Consider the following 14,542-nt stretch of genomic DNA (forward strand, 5'->3'; position numbering starts at 1 on the left):
AAACCTATTACACGCGAGAGCCGTTTCCCCGAAGTCCGATGCCGCATGGTCTAATAATAATACAGTAAATTCAGGTAGTGGCATGGCAAGTGGGTGTAGTCTAAGCATGTAAATGTGCTATGCTACCAAGCTGGATAGGAAAGCAATAGAGAAAGACTCTTGTACTGCCACTTCTCTAGTAAAGAACAGCAAGTCTTTACCTAAATGGCGAAACTTGTATCCTTTGCTAGTGTGCCACTTAGAGCCTGTTCCGGTCACCATCTGAACCGTCAGAGGTACTGCGTCTTGCATCACACACACTTATTTGAGTCAGCTGTCTAAACATTTGACATGTTCAGTAATGCACAGTCGTGTCACAGAGTCAAATTGGCTTGGCAGACCAGCAAACGGGTCCACCTGCACAATGGAATCCACTGGGGATTCAGAGGCTCATAGAGAAGTACCTGTGTTCCGAATCAGCCGAACCCGAGACCGCGTATTTGCATATTTTCCGCGCGCGCGCCGTTAATATCGGATTGTCGCTGTTGGTGACTCCAGTCGGCGACCGCGTCATCCTTTGCCTCCCTCACCTGTAGAAGGGTAAAATATTCGCCGCTACGGCGTGGGGCTGCAATATATGCTTCTCAGCGCCCTTATAGTTGGAACCATATTTTTCTTTATGGAATAGTAGAGGACAGACGCTTGATAGTAGTGTAGTGTTTAGGCCATACCACGGATTCACATTTATGAAGTCAGATAAAGCTAGTAGTTGTGGTTAGTGTGGTGTGTTGATCCGCAGCTGATCACTTTGTTAACCATAGACCGCATATTTTTGAAAGCGTTTGTCAGATAAAAAAATTGTGTGGCGTTTCTTTAGCCATCTTTTGTCGTATGATTTATAGAATGAATCTATCAATTGCTATTTAGACCATAACTCCTCCCAGTGTTCTGATTAACATTACCTTTGGCATTTTGTTAATGTCTTGACTGCAGCTTGCAAATATGTTGCTTTAAATACAGTCTATGGAAAAATCCGGGTCAGCATTTACTATAAATACCAATGGAAAGTGTCGGTCTGTTTATGTAATCGCAGGAAACAAAGGATCTAAGATGGTATTAAATTACAGGAAACGTGAAACAATTTATTATAAATACGCATTTCCCTTTAGACCTTGTTAAAAACTTTATGGTCTAACGACTGAAAAGTCGTTTCAGAATTTATAACTGACATAATGTCTATGGTTAAGTATTATCCATTTGCTAAAGTAGTAAATGTAAAGTTCTGTACCGAAGTTCCGCTAGAATGTAGTGTCTTAACAATAGCACTATGAAGGAAATATAATGCAAAATTAAAACTCCTTAAAGATCTCAGGTAGAAGAACGGCACAACAAAGAGGAGATAAATGGTAAGAGGATATGGCAGAAAGTTTACAACAAACCAATTCGATATATGAAAGGATTTGACAATGTACATTTATTGTATTTCTAAAATTACTGGATCCAATCATACCTTAGTACAACCAGTGGTGCCAATAAGTGAACCAAATGTGTTTTGTACTGTTGTAGAAGAACTCTTTATGTATTTTCAGAGCACAGACAATGTAGATGTGTAAATGACATCATGGCAGTTGTTTTGAGGGTCCATTGTACTTTGCACCAGATGGGTACAAAATCGAACCACAATCGTATTCTGTGTGCCAAGTCTACTTTAAGCTGTACCTTACACCAGTAGTACCAATATCTTTCGACATTTTGATTATAATAAAAACCATATAAATCTGAAAATAACATTGTGACTCTTAATTTGAGGGTCCACTGTGCTTTGTATCAAGTAGATACTAGTTGTATCTCCAATTTTGTTTTAGCCTGCAAGTTAAACCAGCAGTGCCAATATCTTTACGTATTTTGATAGATAATATACCCAATTTATATATGGCAATAACAATGCAGCACTTAGAGTTTCCATTGTGCCTTCCACTAAGTGGGTTCAAAAATCGAACCACAGTAGTTTTGGTGCCAGGTGAACCTGAACCTGCAAGCTATACCAACAATACCAATATCTTTAGGTATTTTGCTAAATAATACAGAAAATTTAGCCATGAAATGAGGCTGTGGTAGTCACTTTAAGGGTCCACTTTGTGTTGAACCAAATGTGTACAGAGATCGAATCAAAGACAGGTTATTGTCACCAAATATACTTTATACTGATTTATTGTTTCATTTTTTATAGTGGTAATATACTAGGCCATGATGGGGAGGGAAAAATACATTTGTCTGTCTGATGAACAGAACTGCATAGGTTCTCCAGTTTCTGACAGAACTGCGTTTGTTCTATGAATACTGAAGAAGCTGACAGGTTCTACGAATGCCGATGAAGCGTTCTGCCACTGCCGTCATTGCTGCAGCTGTGGCATTGCCTTCAGCTGCCCCAATCCGAGGACTGGCCAAAGCACATTCTTGGCCTCAAATGCTTATAGCCTTCCTACTGATGTATTATTTTTACAATTATTATGCTGGGTAATTTCTGATATAATGCTTTATAAACTGAATAGGTAATTGAACCCTTTAAAACAAATGTAGCTACAGGAATGTGCAACACAGAATTAGAATTTAGAAACTAATTATTTGCTGAACGAAATGATGACAAGGAAATGAATAACAGAAAAGAACTGAGTTTAGTCTCTAATACAGCAAATGGTTAAGTGACAGAGTCAAAACTGATAGTGGTACTTGCATCTCGTTGATTTTTCTGCTCTGCACATGTTATTCTCTATAGTTCGCACCAGACTGCATTGAGCCCTAGGGAGATGCATACTCACTATGGCTGAGTGGATTTTACAAACTCTACATTACTCTTACTGTTTAATGCTATCATGTTATTGAACGTACAGCTACTAGTCTAATTTAAATATGCGTATGTAAACACCGATGTTCAATGACTAATCTGCAGGTGTGAGTGCACAATGTATAAGAGAGCAGGAGTGGTAAAGTTAAGAACGGTTGTCGTGTGTGCTAGATGCCGGTCTTATTCTTGATCCAGGAGCGGAGGCCAGCCACGCTGGTGTACGGCATGCGGAAGTCCTGCTCGTAGTGCCTGGGCTGGGCGCAGTCGTGCTCCCACAGCACCACGCCCACCTGCTGCTTGGTCTCAGTGTCCACGAGCGGGCCACCGCCGTCACCGACGCACGCGTCGACGCCCTCTGCCCCAGCACACAGCAGGACCTCGCTGAGTGCCACGTTGTATTTGGCGTTGCACGGTTCGCGGTCGAAGATGTGCAGAGTGGCGGCACGCAGCTTCAGGGAGGTGACGCCCCCGCGAGCCTGCAGCCCCCAGCCGGCGACGCGCGCCGTGCTGCCCGCGGCCGGCTCCTGCGTCGCCAGTGACACTGCCTGCCAAACAGCGAGGTTACAGCTGTGGCGAAATCAAAACAGTCTGCTGGCTGACCGAGTTATTTATTCTTTAAAAAACTGCCTGTGGTTCATGGTGTGCGTTCCTGTAGTCATGTCCTAGTTCATGAACCATGGGCAAAGTATGAGTGGCCAAGTAAGTGGTCCTGACAGTCGGGATACCAGTTACTTTGGAAGAAGGCTGGGCATCTCAGACGTATTCTGAGCCGTGGTCACCTTTGTGCTCATACGGCAAAGACTACCAAATCCACCGGTTAGTTCCTCGGACCTTTGGAGGTGATGGAGTCCCACCTCTAACTGACAAACCAGGGACTCCTAAGATACGACTTGGCAAACAAATAGTAATGAGATGGAGAGCTATTAATATCAATGGGGGCTACTCAGGGAAGAAGGCAGAGCTGGCAGAGGCTCCAAGTTAGATGGGGCTGGACGTTTTAGCTGTTAGTGACATTCGGTTAAGGGATCAGAAAGAAGAGGAAGTGGGAGAATACAAGGTCTACTTGTCAGGAGTCAAAGCAGGAATAGCACAATGGGGTGTAGGGCTTTACATCAGGAAAGAATTGGAACCCAGGGTAATTGCAATAAGGTATGTAAACGAACGACTGATGAGGATAGATTTGACAGTGTCTAGCAAGAAAATTAGGATTGTGTCAGTATATTCGCATTGTGAAGGGACAGATCAAGATAAGATGGATAGTTTTTATTAGGCACTTAGTGATGTAGTTGTTAGAGTAAAGGACAAGGACAGTGTTCTGCTCATGAGTGATTTTAATGCAAGGATTGGAAATCGAACAGAAGGGTATAAAAAGGTTATGGCTAAATTTGGAGAGGATATAGAGGCCAACAGGAACAGGAAACAACTCCTGGATTTCTGTGCCAGTATGGGTTAGTAATCACAAACTCCTTTTTTAAACATAAGAACATTCACCGGTATACTTGGGAAGGCAGGGGAACCAAATCTGTCATTGACTATATAATAACAGATCAGGAATTCAGGAAGGCTGTGAGGGACACACATGTATTCAGGGGATTCTTTGATGACACTGATCATTATTTAATCTGCAGTGAAATTGGGATTGTGAGACCGAAAGTACAGGAGGTCAGGTCCAGATGTAGGAGGATAAGAGTGGAGAGACTTCAGGATAAGGAAATTAGGCACAAGTAAGTGACAGCGATCTCAGAAAGGTACCAGTTTGTTGAATGTAGTCAATTACAGTCATTGGAAAAGGAATGGACAACGTACAGGGACACAGTACTAGAAGTGGCTAAAGAATGTCTTGGAACAGTAGCGTGTAAAAGTAGGATGAAGCAAACAGCTTTGTGGAATGACACAGTCAAGGAAACCTGTAAAAGAAAAAAGAAGGCGTATCAAAAATGGCTACATACGAGACCTCAGGTAGACAGAGAAAGTTATGTTGAAGAAAGAAACAATGCCAAACCGATAATTGCAGCATCCAAGAAGAAATCTTGGGAAGACTTTGAAAACAGGTTGGAGACTATGGGTCAAGCTGCTGGAAAACCGTTCTGGAGTGTAATTAGCAGTCTTCGAAAGGGAGGTAAGAAGGAAATGACAAGTATTTTGGACAGGTCAGGAAAACTGCTGGTGAATCCTGTGGATGCCTTGGGCAGATGGAGGGAATATTTTGAAGAGTTGCTCAATGTAGGTGAAAATACGATCAGTAATGTTTCAGATTTCGAGGTAGAATGGGATAGCAATGATGATGGAAATAGGATCACATTTGAGGAAGTGGAGAAAATGGCCAATAGATTGCAGTGCAATAAAGCAGCTGGGATGGATGAAATTAAGTCAGGACTCATCAAATACAGTGGAATGGCAGATCTTAAATGGCTACACAGGATAATTGAAATGGCCTGGGAGTCGGGAAAAGTTCCATCAGACTGGACAAAAGCAGTAATCACACCAATCTTTAAACATGGAAACAGAAAAGATTGTAACAACTACAGAGGTATCTCTTTAATCAGCGAGGTGGGTAAAATATTCTCAGGTATTGTTGAAAGGAGAGTGCGAGTATTAGTTGAGGACCAATTGGATGAAAATCAGTGTGGGTTTAGGCCTCTTAGAGGTTGTCAGGACCAGATCTTTAGCTTACAGCAAATAATGGAGAAGTGTTATGAGTGGGACAGGGAATTGTATCTATGCTTTATAGATCTAGAAAAGACGTATGACCGGGTTCCTAGGAGGAAGTTATTGTCTGTTCTACGAGATTATGGAATAGGAGGCAAACTTTTGCAAGCAATTAAAGGTCTTTACATGGATAGTCATGCAGCAGTTAGAGTTGACGGTAAATTGCGTTCATGGTTCAGAGTAGTTTCAGGGGTAAGACAAGGATGCAACCTGTCTCCACTATTGTTCATATTATTTATGGATCATATGTTGAAAACAATAGACTGGCTGGGTGAGATTAAGATATGTGAACACAAAATAAGCAGTCTTGCATATGCGGATGACTTAGTTGTGATGGCAGATTCGATTGAAAGTTTGCAAAGTAATATTTCAGAGCTAGATCAGAAATGTAAGGACTATGGTATGAAGATTTGCATCTTCAAAACGAAAGTAATGTCAGTGGGAAAGAAATATAAACGGATTGAGTGCCAAATAGGAGGAACAAAGTTAGAACAGGTGGACGGTTTCAAGTGCTTAGGATGCATACTCTCACAGGATGGCAACATAGTGAAAGAACTGGAAGCGAGGTGTAGCAAAGGTAATGCAGTGAGCGCTCAGCTACGATCTACTCTCTTCTGAAAGAAGGAAGTCAGTACCAAGACTGTTATCTGTACACCGTTCAATCTTTCGACCAACTTTGTTGTATGGGAGCGAAAGCTGGGTGGATTCAAGTTACCTTATCAACAAGGTTGAGGTTACGGATATGAAAGTAGCCAGTATGACTGCAGGTACTAGTAGATGGGAACAATGGCAGGAGGGTGTCCACAATGAGGAAATCAAAGGAAAACTGGGAATGAACTCTATAGATGTAGCAGTCAGGGCGAACAGGCTTAGATGGTGGGGTCATGTTACATGCATGGGAGAAGCAAGGTTACCCAAGAGACTCATGGGTTCGGCAGTAGAGGGTAGGAGGAGTCGGGGTAAACCAAGGAGAAGGTACCTGGAATCGGTTAAAAATGATTTTGAAGTAATTGGTCTAACATCAGAAGAGGCACCAACGTTAGCACTGAATAGGGGAACATGGAGGAATTTTATAAGAGGGCTATGCTCCAGACTGAACGCTGAAAGGCATAATCAGTCTTAAATGATGATGATGATGATGATACAAACTGCCTACTGTCTTCTTCTCCCAGGTTGCTCGGCCGACGTTTATTCGATATTTTTTTTTTCGTCAGCACGAATGGCTGGCATTGTAGAAGGCTTCACCCTCTATTGTTGGTGGGGACTGGAGTCGAGCCTGCGGCCACAAATTATATGTGCCTGGCGCGTCGACGTCCACGGGCCTTTCTGTTATCGTTTCCGTTGCAGTTGTTAGCTTGCTACTTGCAAGAGTCGTTTGCTGCATCACGGGCATCCAGGATCCGTTCAACTTGAGGCTTTCTTCTTTCTTATTGAAGCTGTTGTCATGTTTGCACATTTGTACGGCTATACTAGGTAGGTAGTAAAGGAAGATCCTCAGAAGAAATGGCCACGGCAGAGCCCTCGGAAGTTAGCGCGCCGGGTACGGATAATCTGCGGCCGCGAGCTCCTCTGCAGTCCGCCACCAGCACTGGAGGTCGAAGTTTTGGCAATGCCAGCAACTTGTGCCCGCGAAACGTCAGAAAAATTATGAAACAAACATCGGTCGAAGAACCCGAGACAGAAGCCGACATGTAATGTCTTAACATATAGCCACGAAAGCCTTAAAAGTAGCCGCGCGGTCTGGGGCGTCTTTCCACGGTTCGTACGGCTCCCCCCCCCCCCCCCCCCCCCTCGTCGGACGTTCGAATCCTCCCTTGGGCATGGGGGTGTGTGTTAAGTCAGATAAAGTAGTGTGTAAGCCTAGGGACCGATGACCTCAGCAGTTTGGTCCCATACTCATCACACTAGGGTAGTACATGCGTCTATGTCGGATGTGCTGCTAAGGTGGTCGACAGCACATATGCGTATTAAATAGGAGAGTCGGGTTCATGTGCTGGCAGTGGTACAAATTTTAATTCATTACTTCAGCTCCTATTCTTGTCGGACATCTCAATGGATACCTCAAAATTAAAACAAGCAATATATACATTCGTTTCATTATGTACTTGTACTGAAAGCCTAATTTTTCTTCCTCTCACGATCTAAAACTGATAAATAGATGGAGTACATTAAACTGTTCCAGATGCAGTTAACACGTAATTAATAAAGCTCTGTTGAGAGGACAAGTTGAGCAAGGGCTTTCCTTTAGGGATAAGTAAAGAAGAAAGAAATACTGACAAATTCTTGCCACTGTTTGCATTCCTTACGAACTTTCAGCATTCTGGAGGAACTTGGAGCAGCAACTTCTCTTAATCATTAGAACGAAAAATAAGTCCAAGTGGCAAAGATTTTATATTTCATTCGGTGACTACTGTTGGGCTGAGACCCATTTTCAAATCTACATAATAAAATCGAAAATGGCAATTCCAATGATATCAAAAAATGTCTAATGCAGTTACAGTGCATACAGATGTGTAAATGTACATTACACATTTTTTGGCATCTTCAGGAATGCCATTTTCGACTTTATTATGTTGATTTGAAAATGGGTCTCAGCCCAAAAGTAGGCAACGAATGAAATATAAAATATTTGCAACTTGGTATTTCGACTTGAAAATGGGTCTCGTGGCCACGCGCCTCTCTCGTTCAACTGAAAGCCGATTGGACGAAAAAGCGATCGAGTAGCCGTACTGTTGTTGAGAACAATCGATTTTCTCCTCGTAGCGTCGCGTGCGGGCCCTCAAGGGAGCCTAACAGTGCTCCAGGAGAGTGGCTAGCCTAGGGCACGTGCTGTCTAAGCTAATCAGAAAATAACAGTATTATGAGAAGGAAAGTTGCTACACACCATATAGTGCAGTAGTGCAGATGATGAGTCGCAGATAGGCACAACAAAAAGACTGTCACAATTAAAGCTTTCGGTCATTGAAGCTTTCGACAACAATAGACACACATAGGCGCACACACTCACACAAAGGCTGCTGTCTCAGGCTACTGAAACCACACTGTGAGCTGCAGCACCAGTGCAGGATGTGAGTGGCCACTGGGTGGGAATAAAGAAGAGGCTGGGGCATGGAGTGGGAGCGATGGTATGGTGGGGGTGGCGGACAGTGAAGTGTTGCAGGCTAGACAGAGGGCAGGGAAGAGTTAGGGATGGGGAGGGTGAGAAGTAGCGGGAAAGGAGAGAAATAAAATGACTAGTTGTGGGTGCCAAATGAAGGCTGTATAGTGCTGGAATGGGAACAGGGGGCTGGATGGCTGAGGACAGTGACTAACAAAGGTTGAGGCCAGGAGGGTTACGGGAACGTAGGATGTACTGCAGGGAAAGTTCCCATCTACGCAATTCACAAAAGCTGGTGTTCATGGGAAGGCACAGGCTGTGAAGCAGTCATTGAAATAAAAGATATCATGTTTGGCAGCGTGTTCAGCAGCATGGTGGTCCACTTGTTTCCTGGCCACAGTTTGCTAGTGGCCATTCATGTGGACAGAGAGCTTGTTGGTTGTGATGTCTACACAGAATGTAGCACAGTGGTTACAGCTTGTAAACCAAATGACTGGTTTCACAGATAGCCTTGCCTTCGATGGGATAGGTGATGTTTGTGACCAGACAGAATTAGGTGGTGGCTGGAGGATGTATGGGACAGGTCTTACACCTTGTCCTATTACAGGGGCATGGGCCATGAGGTAAGGGATTGGGAGCAGGGATTATGTAAGGATGGACGAGTATGTTGTGTACGTTCGGTGGATGTGGAATACCACTGTGGGAAGGGTGGGACAGGATAGTGGGCAGGATATCTCTAATTTCAGGGAACGACGAGAAGTAATCGAAATCCCAGAGAAGAGTGTCCTGGGTGATACTGAGTAATGAGTGGAATGCTGCTCTGTGGCCAGATGGTGGGACTTTGCGATCTGGTGGGAGACTGGAAAGATATGGCATAGGGGATTTGTTTTTGTACAAGGTTGGGTGGATAATTGCAACCAGTGAAGGCTTCAGTGAGACCTTTTGTATATTTCGAGAGGGACTGCTCGTCATCTCAGATGTTACGACCACAGGTGGCTAGGCTGTACAGAAGGGACTTCGTGCTATGAAACAGGTGGAAGCTGTTGAAGTGGTTAGTAGGTTTGATATGGATGGACGTACTGATGTAGCCATCTTTGAGGTGGAGGACAATATCTAGGAAGTTGGCTTGTTCGGTTGAGTAGGAGCAGGTGAAACAATTGGGGGAGAAGTTGAGGTTCTGGTGGAATCCGGATAAGGTGTCCTCACCTTCGATCCAGATAGCAAAGATGTCATCAGTGAATCTGAACCAGGTGAGGGGTTTTGGATTCTGGGTTTTTTAGGAACGATTCCTCTAGATGGCTCATGAACAGATTGGCATAGGATGATGACATGCAGGTGCCTATAGCTGTACCTCAGATTTTTCTGTAGGTAATGCCTTACATCTGCAGAAAGAATTGCTGTCCACCATCTAAAAACTGATCCTGACACTATAATCCTATCTGTGGACAAAGGCTCAACATATGTTGTTTTGAACTGCTAGGATTACATGCCCCCCATGAACCATGGACCTTGCCGTTGGTGGGGAGGCCTGTGTGCCTCAGCGATACAGATGGCCGTACCGTAGGTGCAACCACAACGGAGGGATATCTGTTGAGGGGCCAGACAAACATATGGTTCATGAAGAGGGGCAGCAGCCTTTTCAGTAGTTGCAGGGGCAACTGTCTGGATGATTTACTGATCTGGCCTTGTAACATTAACCAAAACGGCCTTGCTGTGCTGGTACTGCGAACGGCTGAAAGCAAGGGGAAACTACAGCCGTAATTTTTCCCGAGGACATGCAGCTTTACTGTATGATTAAATGATGATGGCATCCTCTTGGGTAAAATATTCCGGAGGTAAAATAGTCCCCCATTCGGATCTCTGGGCGGGGACTACTCAAGAGGATGTCGTTATCAGGAGAAAGAAAACTGGCGTTCTACGGATCAGAGCGTGGAAAGTCAGATCCCTTAATCGGGCAGGTAGGTTAGAAAATTTAAAAAGGGAAATGGATAGGTTGAAGTTAGATATAGTGGGAATTAGTGAAGATCGGTGGCAGGAGGAAAAAGACTTTTGGTCAGGCGAATACAGGGTTATAAATGCAAAATCAAATAGGGGTAATGCAGGAGTAAGTTTAATAATGACTAAAAAAATAGGAGTGCGGGTAAGCTACTACAAACAGCATAGTGAACGCATTATTGTGACCAAGATAGACACAAAGCCCATGCCTACTACAGTAGTACAAGTTTATATGCCAACTAGCTCTACAGATGATGAAGAAATTGATGAAATGTATGATGACATAAAAGAAATTATTCAGGTAGTGAAGGGAGACGAAAATTTAATAGTCATGGGTGACTGGAATTCGTCAGTAGGAAAAGGGAGAGAAGGAAAAATAGTGTGCGAATAAGGTTTGGGGCTAAGAAATGAAAGAGGAATCCGCCTGCTAGAATTTTGCACAGAGCATAACTTAATCATAGCTAACACATGGTTCAAGAATCATAAAAGCAAGTTGTATACATGGAAGAATCCTGGAGATACTAAAAGGTATCAGATAGATTATATAATGGTAAGACAGAGATTTAGGAATCAGGTTTTAAATTGTAGGACATTTCCAGGGGGTGATGTGGACTCTGACCACAATCTATTGGTTATGAACTCTAGATTCCAGGGGGTGATGTGGACTCTGACCACAATCTATTGGTTATGAACTGTAGATTAAAACTGAGGAAACTGCAAAAAAGTGGGAATTTAAGTAGATGAGACCTGGATAAACTGACTAAACCAGAGGTTGTACAAGAATGGGGGAAAGAAATACAGTAGAATAAGAATGGGTAGCTCTGAGAGATGAAGTAGTGAAGGCAGCAGACGATCAAGTAGGTAAAAGGACGAGGGCTAGTAGAAATCCTTGGGTAACAGAACAAATATTGAATTTAACTGATGAAAGGAGAAAATATAAAAATGCAGTAAATGAAGCAGGCGAAAAGGAATACAAACGTCTCAAAAATGAGATCGACAGGAAGTGCAAAATGGCTAAGCAGGAATAGCTAGAGGACAAATGTAAGGATGGAGAAGCTTATCTCACTAGGGGTAAGATAGATACTGCCTACAGGAAAATTAAAGAGACCTTTGGAGAGAAGAGAACCACTTGTATGAATATCAAGAGCTCAGATGGCAACCCAGTTCTAAGCAAAGAAGGGAAGGCAGAAAGGTGGAAGGAGTATATAGAGGGTTTATACAGGGGCGAGGTACTTGAGGACAATATTATGGAAATGGAAGAGGATGTAGATGAAGACGAAATGGGAGATAAGATACTGCGTGAAGAGTTTGACAGAGCACTGAAAGACCTGAGTCCAAACTAGGCCGTGGGAGTAGACAACATTCCATTAGAACTACTGACGGCCTTAGGAGAGCCAGTCATGACAAAACTCTACCAGCTGGTGAGCAAGATGTATGAGACAGGCGAAATACCCTCAGATTTCAAGAAGAATATAATAATTCCAATCCCAAAGAAAGCAGGTGCTCACAGATGTGAAAATAATCGAACTATCAGTTTAATAAGTCACAGCTGCAAAATACTAACGCGAATTCTTTACAGACGAATGGAAATACTGGTAGATGCGGACCTCAGGGAGGATCAGTTTGGATTCCGTAAAAATGTTGGAACCCATGAGGCAATAATGACCTTACGACTTATCTTAGAAGAAAGATTGAGAAAAGGCAAACCTACGTTTTAGCATTTGTAGACTTGGAAAAAACTTTTGACAATGTTGACTGGAATACTCTGTTTCAAATTCTGAAGGTGGCAGGGGTAAAATACAGGGAGCGAAAGGCTATTTACAATTTGTACAGATACCAGATGGCAGTTATAAGAGTAGAGGGGCATGAAAGGGAAGCAGTGGTTGGGAAAGGAGTGAGACAGGGTTGTAGTCTCTCCCCGATGTTATTCAATCTATATATTGAGCAAACAGTAAAGGAAACAAAAGAAAAATTCAGAGTAGGTATTAAAAGTCATGGAGATGAAGTAAAAACTTTGAGGTTCGCCGATGTTGTAATTCTGTCGGAGACAGCAAAGGACCTGGAAGAGCATTGAACAGAATGGACAGTGTCTTGAAACGAGGATATAAGATGAACATCAACAAAAGCAAAACGAGGATAATGGACTGTAGTCAAATTAAATTGGGTGATGCTGAGGGAATTAGATTAGGAAATGAGACGCTTAAAGTAGTAAAGGAGTTTTGCTATTTAGGAAGTAAAATAACTGATGATGTTCGAAGTAGAGAGGATCTAAATGTAGACTGGCAATGGCAAGGAACGCGTTTCTGAAGAAGAGAAATTTGTTAACATCGAATATAGATTTAAGTGTCAGGAAGTCGTTTCTGAAAGTATTTGTATGGAGTGTAGCCATGTATGGAAGTGAAACATGAACTATAACTAGGTTGGACAAGAAGAGAATAGAAGCTTACGAAATGTGGTGCTACAGAAGAATGCTGAAGATTAGATGGGTAGATCACATAACTAATGAGGAAGTATTGAATAGGATTGGGGAGAAGAGAATTTTGTGGCACAACCTGGCCAGAAGAAGGGATCGGTTGGTAGGACATGTTTTGAGGCATCAAGGGATCACCAATTAATACTGGAGGGCAGCGTGGAGGGTAAAAATCGTAGTGGGACACCAAGAGATTAATACACTAAGCAGATTCAGAAGGATGTAGGTTGCAGTAGTTACTGGGAGATGAAGAAGCTAGCACAGGACAGAGTAGCATGGAGAGTTGCATCAAACCAGACTCAGGACTGAAGACAACAACAACAACAGGATTACATGGCGAAAGGACTCCACCAGCTGTCAGATACTTTCTCCTACAGCCCTTGCCACAGTTACCCCATTCCAGTAATCCAGCAGGATCTCCAGAATCTCCAGGTGCATCTCAGAACCTCTTCATAGAGTCTATCTCTCTACTCACCCCTATCACTCCCTGCACTCCTACCTTCTACATGCTTCCTAAAGTCCATAAACCCAACCACCCAGGATGCCCCATTGTGGCTTGTTACTGTGCCCCCACAGAGAAAATATCTCCTCTCGTAGACCAACATCTTCAACCTATTACCCAGAACGTACCCTCCTATATAAAAGATACCAACCGTTTCCTCCCCTGACTTTCCACAGTTCCTGTCCCTTTACCACATGGTGCCCCGATTGTCACTATTGATGCCACCTCCCTGTACAATAACATTCCTAATGCCCATGACCTTACCGCTATTGAACACTGCCTTTCCCAATGCCCAACGAATTCCAAAGCAACAACCTCCTTCCTAGCCGTCATGACCAACTATATCCTCACTCACAATTACTTGTCCTTTGAAACATTACCTACAAAGAAATTCGAGGTATGGCTTTAGGCACCTGCATGGCACCATCCTATGCCAACCTATTCATGGGCTAACTAGAGGAATCCTTCCTATAACCCAGAATCCTAAACTCCTCACCTGGTTCAGATTCATTGATGAAATGTTTTCTGTCTGGATCGAAGGTGAATACACCCCATCCACATTCCTCCAGAACCTCAACAACTTCTCCCCCATTTGCTTCACCTGGTCCTACTCAACCCAACAAGACACCTTTCTAGATGTTGACCTCCACCTCAAAGATGTCCAAATCAAACCCACTAACCACCATGTAGTAAAAAAGAAGATTAATATTCTTGGATGATAAGAAAAGGTTCAAATAAAGAACTTGCGTGAAATGGTGAGAAAAAGTATCGGTTTTTGAAGATTTCTGGAATGTGTAAGGATCTGTACAAGCTCATCTGGACTGCCGGCCCCAATAAAGACTGATTACCGGTTGGAACCTCCACACAGTCCAGTTCCAATGAACTGGATTCCTTTTCAATGGAACTGTATTTAGCTACTAAAGCCTTTTCTTAATCGGAAACCAC

The 14,542-nt window shown here is 43.2% G+C and overlaps 1 protein-coding gene across 1 annotated transcript in view; it reads right to left on the reverse strand.

Moving 5' to 3' along the window:
• Positions 1-1,421: 1,421 nt before the first annotated feature.
• The window catches only part of LOC126354205 (trypsin-4-like), a 75,157-nt gene continuing 62,036 nt past the window's right edge, over positions 1,422-14,542 (reverse strand). Inside the window, exon 3 of the mRNA XM_050003662.1 lies at positions 1,422-3,369. Coding sequence (XP_049859619.1) covers positions 2,992-3,369 — 378 coding nt within the window. The 3' untranslated portion in view covers positions 1,422-2,991. The remainder of the gene's footprint in view (positions 3,370-14,542) is intronic.

The sequence above is a fragment of the Schistocerca gregaria genome, chromosome 3 (genome assembly GCF_023897955.1).
Source record: "Schistocerca gregaria isolate iqSchGreg1 chromosome 3, iqSchGreg1.2, whole genome shotgun sequence".
In the NCBI taxonomy this organism is placed as follows: Eukaryota; Metazoa; Arthropoda; class Insecta; order Orthoptera; family Acrididae; genus Schistocerca; species Schistocerca gregaria.